The 12455-nt window shown below is 39.6% G+C and overlaps 3 protein-coding genes across 3 annotated transcripts in view; all 3 read left to right on the plus strand.

Annotated features, from left to right (window-relative positions):
- Positions 1–7405: 7405 nt before the first annotated feature.
- On the plus strand, positions 7406–8614 carry LOC145268630 (uncharacterized). The gene has a single exon (XM_080124105.1). It carries the CDS (start codon positions 7406–7408, stop codon positions 8612–8614), a length of 1209 nt encoding a protein of 402 aa, XP_079980231.1.
- A 204-nt stretch (positions 8615–8818) lies between these two features.
- On the plus strand, positions 8819–11443 carry LOC145268631 (uncharacterized). Its single transcript, XM_080124106.1, has one exon. The coding sequence runs from the start codon at positions 8819–8821 to the stop codon at positions 11441–11443; it is 2625 nt and encodes an 874-aa protein (XP_079980232.1).
- A 90-nt stretch (positions 11444–11533) lies between these two features.
- Positions 11534–12455, plus strand: part of LOC145268632 (uncharacterized) — a 7038-nt gene continuing 6116 nt past the window's right edge. Inside the window, exon 1 of the mRNA XM_080124107.1 lies at positions 11534–12455. This exon is cut by the window's right edge and continues 290 nt beyond it. Within this exon, the coding sequence (XP_079980233.1) occupies positions 11534–12455 (922 nt within the window).

Consider the following 12455-nt stretch of genomic DNA (forward strand, 5'->3'; position numbering starts at 1 on the left):
CAGTTTCTGATGGCTCGTTGTTCTACACAAGTCCTGGAGGTGACTGGTTCACAGTAGACAGAACAGTTTCTGATGGCTCATTGCTCTACACAAGTCCTGAAGGTGACTGGTTCGCAGTAGACAGAACAGTTTCCAATGATTAATTGCTCTACACAAGTCCTGAAGGTGACTGGTTCGCAGTAGACAGAACAGTTTCTGATGGTTCGTTGTTCTACACAAGTCCTAGAGGTGACTGGTTCACAGTAGACAGAACAGTTTCTGATGGCTCATTGCTCTACACAAGTCCTGAAGGTGACTGGTTCGCAGTAGACAAAACAGTTTCCAATGATTAATTGCTCTACACAAGTCCTGGAGGTGACTGGTTCACAGTAGACAAAACAGTTTCCAATGATTAATTGCTCTACACAAGTCCTGGAAGTGACTGGTTCGCAGTAGACAAAACAGTTTCCGATGATTAATTGCTTTACACAAGTCCTGGAGGTGACTGGTTCGCAGTAGACAGAACAGTTTCTGATGGCTCGTTGTTCTACACAAGTCCTGGAAGTGACTGGTTCGCAGTAGACAAAACAGTTTCCGATGATTAATTGCTTTACACAAGTCCTGAAGGTGACTGGTTCGCAGTAGACAAAACAGTTTCCAATGATTAATTGCTCTACACAAGTCCTGGAGGTGACTGGTTCGCAGTAGACAAAACAGTTTCCAATGATTAATTGCTCTACACAAGTCCTGGAAGTGACTGGTTCACAGTAGACAAAACAGTTTACGATGATTAATTGCTCTACACAAGTCCTGGAGGTTACTGGTTCACAGTAGACAGAACAGTTTCTGATGGCTCATTGCTCTACACAAGTCCTGAAGGTGACTGGTTCGCAGTAGACAAAACAGTTTCCAATGATTAATTGCTCTACACAAGTCCTGGAGGTGACTGGTTCGCAGTAGACAAAACAGTTTCCAATGATTAATTGCTCTACACAAGTCCTGGAGGTGACTGGTTCGCAGTAGACAAAACAGTTTCCAATGATTAATTGCTCTACACAAGTCCTGAAGGTGACTGGTTCGCAGTAGACAGAACAGTTTCCAATGATTAATTGCTCTACACAAGTCCTGGAGGTGACTGGTTCGCAGTAAACAGAACAGTTTCTGATGGCTCGTTGTTCTACACAAGTCCTGGAGGTGACTGGTTCACAGTAGACAGAACAGTTTCTGATGGCTCATTGCTCTACACAAGTCCTGAAGGTGACTGGTTCGCAGTAGACAGAACAGTTTCCAATGATTAATTGCTCTACACAAGTCCTGAAGGTGACTGGTTCGCAGTAGACAGAACAGTTTCTGATGGTTCGTTGTTCTACACAAGTCCTGGAGGTGACTGGTTCACAGTAGACAGAACAGTTTCTGATGGCTCATTGCTCTACACAAGTCCTGAAGGTGACTGGTTCGCAGTAGACAAAACAGTTTCCAATGATTAATTGCTCTACACAAGTCCTGGAGGTGACTGGTTCACAGTAGACAAAACAGTTTCCAATGATTAATTGCTTTACACAAGTCCTGGAGGTGACTGGTTCGCAGTAGACAGAACAGTTTCTGATGGCTCGTTGTTCTACACAAGTCCTGGAAGTGACTGGTTCGCAGTAGACAAAACAGTTTCCGATGATTAATTGCTTTACACAAGTCCTGGAGGTGACTGGTTCGCAGTAGACAAAACAGTTTCCAATGATTAATTGCTCTACACAAGTCCTGGAGGTGACTGGTTCTGCAGTAGACAAAACAGTTTCCAATGATTAATTGCTCTACACAAGTCCTGGAAGTGACTGGTTCACAGTAGACAAAACAGTTTACGATGATTAATTGCTCTACACAAGTCCTGGAGGTGACTGGTTCGCAGTAGACAGAACAGTTTCTGATGGCTCGTTGTTCTACACAAGTCCTGGAGGTGACTGGTTCACAGTAGACAGAACAGTTTCTGATGGCTCATTGCTCTACACAAGTCCTGAAGGTGACTGGTTCGCAGTAGACAGAACAGTTTTCAATGATTAATTGCTCTACACAAGTCCTGAAGGTGACTGGTTCGCAGTAGACAGAACAGTTTCTGATGGCTCGTTGTTCTACACAAGTCCTGGAGGTGACTGGTTCACAGTAGACAGAACAGTTTCTGATGGCTCATTGCTCTACACAAGTCCTGAAGGTGACTGGTTCGCAGTAGACAAAACAGTTTCCAATGATTAATTGCTCTACACAAGTCCTGGAGGTGACTGGTTCTCAGTAGACAATTCTCAAGTTGGAATCCACAGAGCAAAACATTCTTCCCGTGTTGACACGAAGAAAACATATGCGAAGTTGCCACAGAAAGGTTTAATTTTTATGGAGCAATTCTGGTTTCTGATTGGTTTGTAGCAGAACGTGAATTAATTCGATTCATCAGTTCCTAGCAACATCATTTATAAATAGAATCTCCCGACTGTGCGGGATCATACCCCCAGCACCTCTCGGACTGAGGTACACCACTTGGATACTACCTAGGAGGTCCACCCTCCCAGGCCTTGCCACCGGGCTTTCCGGTGGGGCAAGTTAATGTCTTGTCGCCTGAGGCGCCCCTACCGGGGAATGCCGACGGAGGAGGAGGGGGGGGGTAGGCAATTTTTGCCGAGGCGGGAGTGCCCCTTCTTTAGGGGAGCTCGCCTGTTCTGCACCTTCCAGCCTTGTGCCACATTTTGCTACGGTGCACAGCAATTAAATATCTAACCCCCCCCCCATTATAGGGCAAAAATATTGCTAAAGGAAGAAAACGTTGTTAATCCCTGAGGATTGTGAAAATGATAATAAATGAGGTAAAACAAAAAGAAGTCCTGTTGTCACTGCTTCACAGTGTTCAATAGACGAAGGGAGCCACAAGATTAAGTTTTCCTTCAGTCTTGACAGACTATGGATACCCACGGTAAGGATACTTGTGCATAACGTTTTTTTGGCAAGGGTTGCGCAATCTCCAACCACACCTCTCCTGAGTCGACATTATTGAATACCAGTGGCAAGTGGAGGTTCAAGACGACTGAAAACAATGCCGAGATAAGCGGAAAGCACATACAGCATCTAGAATTCACAAATGGTCACCCATCTGGTACTAGCAAGGCTCTGTATTGCTTAACTTCGGTGATCTGACAGGGAACCAGTGTGTCAACGCGATAATGCTGTTAGTAAGGTTAGTAGTCCATTATCAAATGACCATTGTGTGCTTATATGTCATGTTTGTTGAACCCGTCCCGAATTAATGACTTTTACCTTGTCCATGTTACGTGAACTCTGTTTGAATATGTGTAACCGCACACACACACACACACACACACACACACACACACACACAAGCATGTATAACCACTAGACGATGCATGAGCATCGGTTTGATACACACATATATTTATATAGACTAGACATGCATGAACGCACGTATATACACATGTTATACATCCACCTGGTAATACAACACTGTTTCAAACTTAAACAAACAGATCAACGAAAATGCTATTGAAACTTAAATATTGCAAACTAAATGCGATTTAAAACAATTTTTTTATGATAAATTATATTATTTGGATTATTTGGACTACTGTTCTCATCTCAGGCGTTATTCTCACAACATTTCGGCCGATGTAACCTCCGACCTTCTTCGGGTTTTTCTCGACGAACATGAGAAGCTTTATTTCACGCTCAAAAATCTATATTGTTTCATAATTGGAATTGTTTATGGCATCAATAGGAGGTTGATTGTTCTTGTCCTGTCAACAACGACCACATAATAGTCTTAAGTAGTTTGTTTTGATTTTAGTCATGCGCACAATGAACATTTATAAACACTAGACATCTGTTTCATACACACGTATAGACTAAACGTGCATAAACACATGTATATACGCTCATCTATATATTAATACGATAACGTGTGCGTTATTTTGTGTGTCACGCTTACATCCGGGTCGTTTAATTGTTATGTACTTCCATTTCTTGTCATAAATAATTTTACCAAGAATTCTTCATAAGTTTTGGTTTCGGTTTCGATTATGGCTGAAGAAACTCAAGTTATATATATATATATGTATGTATTTTTTTGTTTCATAAGTTTTTATTTTGGTTTCGATTTAAGCTAATGCACCCAGGTCATATGGATATATTTTTAATTTTTGAAATCGCAACTTTATTTGTATTTATTATTATTAATGATTACTTATGTTAAGAATAAGTAGGTTTGAAAATACTTGTTAAAGATCGTGTCTGGCCTAATTGTTATCGTACTTGACTCCTTATCTTTAGGTTTTGGTTTTGATCTCAGCTCGAGTATTTTTAATTTTCACAAAGTGAATTATTTAAAACAAACAATATTTACGTTACGTTAGTTTGTGGTACTCCTGCAGTATTTTACCTACCGATTTCACGATCTTAGCCAAGCGTTGATCGACATCCGTCGGAAAACGCCGGAACATGGCGAGCGGTACGATACTCTATCAGCCAATCAGGGCGCTTCAAACGAACGCGCAGCAGACGAATAATTTTCATTGAAATTACACACATAGCGTTTCATTTCAGTTATTTTATTGTTCAAAGTAAAAATACACAGCCTTTCATTTCAGCTATTCAATTTAGCGAAGTCGGTAGAAAATCTTCCAGTCGGAACTAAAGATAAACAGTAATTGTTGTCCCCCCCCCTACAAACATTACTGAAAAAAAAAAAAAAACATTGTTGTTACTGTTTAATAACGTTTTGTTAAAAACAAACAAAAAAAAAACATTGAAGTGTTTATTACTGTTGCTTACCCCCCCCCCAAAAAAAAAAAACTATCGGAAAACAAAATGAACCAAAAAAAAAAAAAAATATTCAACAAAATAAATTTATTTTACTTTAAAAAAACTTACGGTAAGTGTTTGTGATTTATTTTATCCCAATTTTTTGTATTAATTTTATCCATTTTGTTGTGTGTGTGTAATATCTTTTTCTTGTAATGTTGTTGCTATTCACATACTTTTAGCGTTCTTGCACCGTAGCTCCGAATTCTCGGCTTTCGTCGGCGTTAACGCCGAAAGCGTTCGTCAACGCTCGGCTAAGATCGTGAAATCGGTGGGTAAAATATTGCAGGAGTACCGAGTATATATATATATATATTTTTTTTTTTACATGGAAGTCTCCACTTATCAAAGCTCGGAAGCCATTCGGGAATAAGGGTAATTGTGTGTACAGTAATCAATGGAATAGTATCGTAGTAATCGCTAGTAATGGAGATCTGATAAAGTTTCTTACTTAAGGGGGTGGTTCATCAGGGACTTGACTTGAAGACATCCAAGTTGTAGTCAGATGAGAAACAGGCAAACGGAAGAGAGTTCCACAGGCGTGCACTTCTAAGAAAGAAGCTCTGTTCATGGAATGTACATTTTGATTTTGTGTTCTTTTTATAGAAGCGTTGGTTGAATTTGAATGAAATGGAATACGTATTAGATACATTTGAAGCCGAAACAACATGGCTCAAACAACAACACGACAAAAAAAAAAAAAAAAGATATACTGAAGATGAAGTTTACCTTCGAAATATATTTATGAATTTCAATATAAATTTCAAACAAAATAAATATTTGTTTATTTTGTAATCTTGCGTTGTTTCAGCTTCAAACGTATCTAATAGATATTTCATTTTATTCAAAAGCAAAGAATTCTCAGTTTCTTCATCAATTAAAATATTATATTTATGCATATTTTAAAAAAACAGGTAATGCTGGGCGACTTGCTCGTTTAAACTAAAATACACTTTCTTGGCATTTGCTGTATGATCAAAATGTAGTATCTGTTCTGTTCAAAGATGGTACAATAAGATTGTGGGGTCTGCCTTCCATTTTTTTTTAATTATTTCCATCAACTTTTGATCTGCATGAAGAAATTACTGATTTTTTTTAATTTGTAGTATTCAATGTTCTTTGTATTAATTTCAGCTGTTAATCTTAATGATTTGCTAAAGCAATTTTTGTGGAAATTATCTTCCACCATCTTTCTTTCCCTTTTCTTTCTCCTGTTTCGGTTCTTCCTTCCTTTCTTCTTAACCCCTTTCCTACCCCCTTCCCTAGCTTCCCCCTTTTTTTTATGTCACCTGACTCCCTTATGCCCGTTGATTGGATGAGACGTTTTCGCGCTAAATTGACGCACGTGTGTGATATTTTGAGTTAAAGTGGGCAGTTGTGAACAAGGCTTCGAGGAGACCAGCAGAACTGTCCTGTCGGTCTCGGATAAAAAGGGACACCTGGAATTTACTAAGGCGTTGAACAACTCTGTCTTGACGAGACATTAAAGTCGTTGAAAAGAAGAACCTAGTTTTCTAAGACACTTGAAAACTAATACTATTATCGAGAAAAGATAATAGAAGTTGAAAAGAAGAACCTAGTTTTCTAAGACACTTGAAAACTAATACTATTATCGAGAAAAGATAATAGAAGTTGAAAAGAAGAACCTAGTTTTCTAAGACACTTGAAAACTAATACTATTATCGAGAAAAGATAATAGAAGTTTTGAACAGAAGAACCTAGTTTTCTAAGACACTTGAAAACTAATACTATTATCGAGAAAAGATAATAGAAGTTTTGAACTGAAAATTCGCCGCAGGGAAGTTTTCGAAGATACCAGAAAACACCAGAATATTCAGCCTCAAGAAATTTCTACCTTGCTGAAGGGACTACGAAAAACGAATTTCCAGGAAAAGGAAAGAAAAGGGGAACTTTTAAACAACACAAACTCAAAAAATAAAACCCACAAGGAAACGAACTTTCTAAATGTTCCTTTCGTAAAAGGGCGCCCAGAAGCTTCCAGTAAGTGCTCCCCTCCTTTTTTCCCCCTTCTTCCTCCTTCTCTATCTCTCCTTCCTTCTATTTCCCTTTACTCTCTCTCCCCCGTTTTGGTTACTACTACAAGGACACTTGTAAGCCAGATGGACATTTTTGGCAGCCCATAGAGGTCACAAACCTTTCGTTTAGATATCTTTGTTAATAAATTCTATTTCTCCTATTTTTCTCTTTTTGTTTGTAATTTTTTCCTTCAGTTTCAGAGTTAGTAGTAACGGGGAAAAAGTGGATAATAAAATTGCTTCACTCTGCCAAAAATAGGTACTCATAGAGTTAATAACTCTGCCAGTTTAGTAAGCTACTCTCTGCTAAACTGGTCTGGGCTTATTGATGACCGGCTGCTGTCCATCACGTAGATAGTACCCCCCTCCCTCCTTCCTTCTTCTTTGTTTCTGCGTCGGCCATTTTGGCGTCTTGTTCCTATTTTTTTACAGGCATTTTTGGCGCCAAGAAGCGTTGTTGGTGGCGCGCGCGCCAAAAGGGTAGTGGTTTAGCATTTAGCCGTTGATAGGTTAGAAGGGGCGGGGTTTAGTATTCTAAAATGACTACCTCTCCCACTACCTCAATGTTATTTGAAAAAAGAAAGATTATTAGAGATAAAATCTTAACTGTATTTGAATTTTTAGACTCATTAGATGAAATAAATGAAGTAGGTTATACGTTATATAAAAAGCAGATAGATGATTACATTGCTTCAGTGGATTTATTAGACGAGCAAATTATTAATGCCTATTTAATTGAGGGAACAGAAGATGAGGAGATTAAGGCATTTAATAGGGATTGCGCTCTTCATCGAGTGAAGGTTTTGGAAAAATTGTCTAGACTCAAGCCTTCGGTAGAAGTAAGGGATAGTGCAAATCACAAAGTCTCTCTTATTAAGGAAAAACGTCTGGGGATGACGCCCAAAATTGAATGTCCCAAGTTTAGTGAAAAGGATTTAGAAAACGATATATTAGCCTTCCTTAATTTTCAGCGGGAATTCGAAAATAGCGTAGTGGACTTAGAAAATGACGCCCTGAGGTTAGTTGTGTTGAAAAACCATTTGTCTGGCTACGCCTTTCAACTGGTGCGGCACCTCTCTATATCTGAGGAAAACTATCGCATAGCCACCGACATTCTCGCGTCGGAATTTCTAGATAAGGACAACATTGTGGATTCTGTTTTTTCCCATATATTGGGTATAGAGAAGTTAAGCAACAACTTAGTAGCAAAGAAGTTCTTGAATTCTGTTAAGGCTCAGGTTCACGAATTAAATAGTTCCTTCAGTTTAAATTTCTTGGAGATGAACTCTCCCGGAAACAAGTTATTAAGTCATATTGTTTTTAGTAAGCTGCCCACTCTTTTTAGGTCTGAGTTGATTCATAAAATAGGAAATAATTACCCTACCCTGGAAGACATACTAGACCACAGTTCGGAAATATTTCGAACGATTGAGTTTTGTAAAAATAAGGAAACATATCCTCGGAAGGTGGCTAGTATACCTAAGAAAACATTTTCCCCTAGGTTCATGGGCTCTCCAGATGCTAAAAAACCTTCCACACTGGAAAATTTTCATATCCAGTCTACTAAGATTGGATTTAAGTGTAATTTTTGTAGAACCAATAACCATAACGGTAATTCCTGCAAGTTTTTTCCTTCTTATGCTGCCCGGTTGAGGAGGTGTAAGGAGATTGGCTTATGTAGCAAGTGCTCGAGCCCTTCTCATGCAGATGAGTCATGTATTTGCAAGGGTAAGGAGTATGGAATGTGATGGCTATGTAATAAGAAGGGTCACTGTAGAGTGCTGTGTCCTTCTGTTGGGGGTGAATCTACTGCTTCTAATGCTTGTTGGCACTTGAGTGGCTCTTCGTTACTGCCTGTTGTTGAGGTTGCCGTCGACAATGGATCTGGTGAAAGTGTATCTTTCAACTGCCTTATCGACACTGGTAGTGAGCGATCCTATTTGTCTGGAAAAATGTTGGATGCCTTTTCTGATATTAATACTCCCATGAGAGATCGTAAGTTTCTGATTAAGACCTTTTTGGGAAAAGAAGTTAAACACTTGAAGGAAGTTAATCTTCAAGTGAGGTTTCCAAATTCATGCCATCCTGTGTTGTTCTTGGTGGATGATGATATGGACCTTTCGTTTCGTGTTCACGGATTGAATTCTGTGGTAGAAGACCTTAAGAAACATCAGGTCAAATTGGCTGCTAATTTCTCGGAGTTGAGAGATGACACTTTGCCTGTATATGGCTTACTGGGTGTGGACGTGCTTAGGTTTTTGGGACCTATGAATTTAAAGGAGTTTAGAGAGGGCCTTGTGTGGGAATTTCCCCAAGGAATGGTTTTGTTTGGTGATCTGGCGGATTTTGGGTCTCCTCCTCCCAAAGACCTGGAAAAGGGGTTGGAATTGAATTATGCTCAAGTCGTCAAGGAACACTCTGTGTGCGACCTCACTCATGTATATTTTGCGTTGAACCCCAAGTCTGTGTATACTGATCCGTTCAGTTGTTTTGAGGAGTCTTCTGTTGAGAGGACTGTGGAAAAAATGTTTAGTTTGGAAACCATAGGTATTGTTGAGGAGGAATTCAGTGATTTCGATAAGAATATGATTGAGTCCTTTCGCTCCTCCATTCGCTTCATAGATAACTCTTACTATGTCAGTTTGCCTTGGAATGAAGAAAAATTAAAATCGGTGCCTGCTAATCATCAGGTGTCTTTGTCAGTTTTGAATCGCGTATCGAAGAAGCTGACGGAACAGGGGTTGTACGAGGATTATTGTCAGGTCTTCTTAGATCAAGAAAAGGAAGGAATAATTGAAAGGATTGTGGTTACTCCTTCCGATTTTAACAAATATGTATGGATTCCTCATCGACCGGTGATAAAACAGGATTTACAGTGCAGGACCAAGATTAGACCGGTCTTCAATTGTTCTTTGAGAACCGGTGGGAAACCTTCTTTAAATGACTGCGCTTATTCTGGTGTCAATATGTGCACTGACATGCTGGATTTGCTTTTGCGGTTTCGGATGAACCAGTATGTTCTACTGGCCGATATTCGGAAGGCCTTTTTAATGATTCGTTTGAATGACGAATGTGACAAAAATAGATTCTGCTTCTTTTTAAGATCGGGTGATGAGTTGATCTGCTTTAGATACAACACTCTTATATTTGGCTTTGTATCCAGTCCTTTCATACTGAGCTACATGGTTCGATATCATGTGGAGAAATACCCTCCTGGTCCTTGCAGGGAGATGCTTTTGGGCCACTTCTATGTGGACAATCTGGTGAAAACTCATAATTCTGCTGAAGTTCTGATGCAGCTGTACTTGGAAGCTGTTTCTGTCATGGGGGAAGGTGGATTTTCCTTGAGGAATTGCTGTAGCAACAATGAAGTGCTTGCTAAGCGAATGTTGCAGGATAACAGTCTCTCCTCCCACGGTTCTGACACTGAGAAGGTATTGGGCTATTTGTATAACCCCTCCTCTGACAAAATGCGAGTAAGTTCTTGCATTGAAGGAAGATCGGTATCCTCTAAGAGGGATATTTTGTCTGTAAATTCCTCTGTATTTGACCCCCTTGGCTTAATGCTCCCTGTTACTATTAAAGATAGGATCCTTCTTAGTAAATTGTGGAAGTTGAAAGTATCCTGGGACCAGCCGGTCCCACCCGACATTATGGTTGATTGGGAGAGGTTGTATAAGGATCTGGTACGTATCGGGGAGCTTGAATTCGACCGTTACTCCGTGGCTTCCGATTCTTCAGCCACGATAGTGTTTTGTGATGCCTCGAACCTGGCCTATGGAATCGCGGTATATTTACATCAGCATGGAGAAGCCAGACTGATATTCGCTAAAGCCAGGGTTGTTCCCTCTGTTAAGAGAACCTTACTCACCTTGGAGCTGTTAGCGGTATATTTATGCATGAAGCACATTTCTGTTCGGGTGAAAATACTCCCTTTGGAAGTGCTCAGTTCTGTGATTATCGCTGTAGATGCACAGGTAGTACTGTCCTGGGTTTTATCTGACAATGTCCATACGAAATGTCAATTCACTCGTAACCGGTTAAAGGATGTAAAAGCGATGGTAAAAAATCTTAGTGATAAAGGTTTGACAGTGAAGTTTAAGTATGTGAAGACTGATGACAATCCTGCTGACTTTGTCACGAGGGGTATGTCCCTGAACAAATTTAAAATGATTTTTACTCGTTGGTTATTCGGGCCTGAATGGTTGAGAGGAGATAACTTGATCTGGCCTAGTTATGACCTAAATTGTCTTAATCCGGCTAGCCAGATGTTGATCAGTACAGTTACTGGTTGTGAACCTGTCATTCAGGGCAGTTATATAATTGAAGTAGAGAGATTTTCTTCGCTGAAGAAGCTCATTGGAGTTTTGATTGCTGTATTCCGATTTATATCAAAAATGAGAGGTATTGTTCTCGACTCTAGTATTAAGGCGAGATTGTACTTGCTCAGAATGACACAAGGACTGTTCCTTTCTAAGGAAAAGGATTATTTGTCTAAGTCTGATGGCGGTGAAGCCCCCCCTTTGGTTTCTAAATTTAATTTATTTTTGGATGATGAAGGATTGATTCGCTCATGAGGTAGAATTGGTAAATCTACTTATTTTTCTGATGCAGTCCTTCATCCTATTCTGCTTCCCAAGTCTTGTCATGTTACAAGTTTGATAATCATGGATTGTCATTTGAAGTGTAAGCATCTGGGAATTGCTGCTACGCTTAGCAAATTCAGAATGTTGGGATTTTGGATACCCAAAGCTAGACAAGCTATTAAAACGGTGATATCTTGTTGTGTCATTTGCAAAAAATATAACACTCTTTCCTTTAAATATCCCAAGGTTACAAATTTGCCTAAGCATCGGGTTAATTTAGTTAAGCCGTTCTTGCACACCGGGATCGATTTTACTGGCCATTTGTGGGTGCATGAAGGTGATGAAACTAAAAAGATGTATATTTTAATCTTCACCTGTTTTAGTGTGCGAGCTATACACTTGGAACTGTTGCCTGATATGACCACTCAGTCTGTGGTTTTGGCATTTTTGAGATTTTTCAATTTTTATGGGGTCCCTTCTCACATTTATTCGGATAATGCAAAGTCCTTTGTGGCGGGTTGTGACCTTGTTAAACAGGTTTATTTGTCTGACGAATTTAGAGGGACAGTTGATGCCCATCTTATCAAACACCAAACGATACCTTTATATTCTGCTTGGTACGGTGCTGTGTGGGAAAGATTAATTCGAGTTGTAAAAGGTTGTCTTTTCAAGGTTATAGGACGTAGGAAGTTAAGTTATTTTCAACTTTTGACGGTTCTGTCAGATGTGCAAGGATCTGTTAACGATCGGCCCTTGACCTATCGTTGCTCTGATGACTCTGGCTTGGAGGTGATTACTCCTAATGCCTTTGTGCATCCCTTCCATAAAAACTCTGTGTTTTTGTCCTTAGAAGAAGATTGTTTTCTGAATAACCCCCCTAGTAAAGAAGATCTTATTGAGAGTCTGGGATGTAGAGATGAATTCTTGAATCGTTTTAAAAGGCTATGGTATGAACAATATCTCTTGGGTCTGAGGGAGTTGTCGCAGGATCTTTACCAATCTG

The sequence above is a fragment of the Euprymna scolopes genome, chromosome 44, assembly GCF_053919585.1.
Source record: "Euprymna scolopes isolate OS-2025 chromosome 44, ASM5391958v1, whole genome shotgun sequence".
Classification (NCBI taxonomy): Eukaryota; Metazoa; Mollusca; class Cephalopoda; order Sepiida; family Sepiolidae; genus Euprymna; species Euprymna scolopes.

Coding starts and splice junctions, on each gene's coding strand:
- LOC145268631 (XM_080124106.1), top strand. CDS start 8,819: ATGTTGGATGCCTTTTCTGATATTAATACTCCCATGAGAGATCGTAAG.
- LOC145268630 (XM_080124105.1), top strand. CDS start 7,406: ATGACTACCTCTCCCACTACCTCAATGTTATTTGAAAAAAGAAAGATT.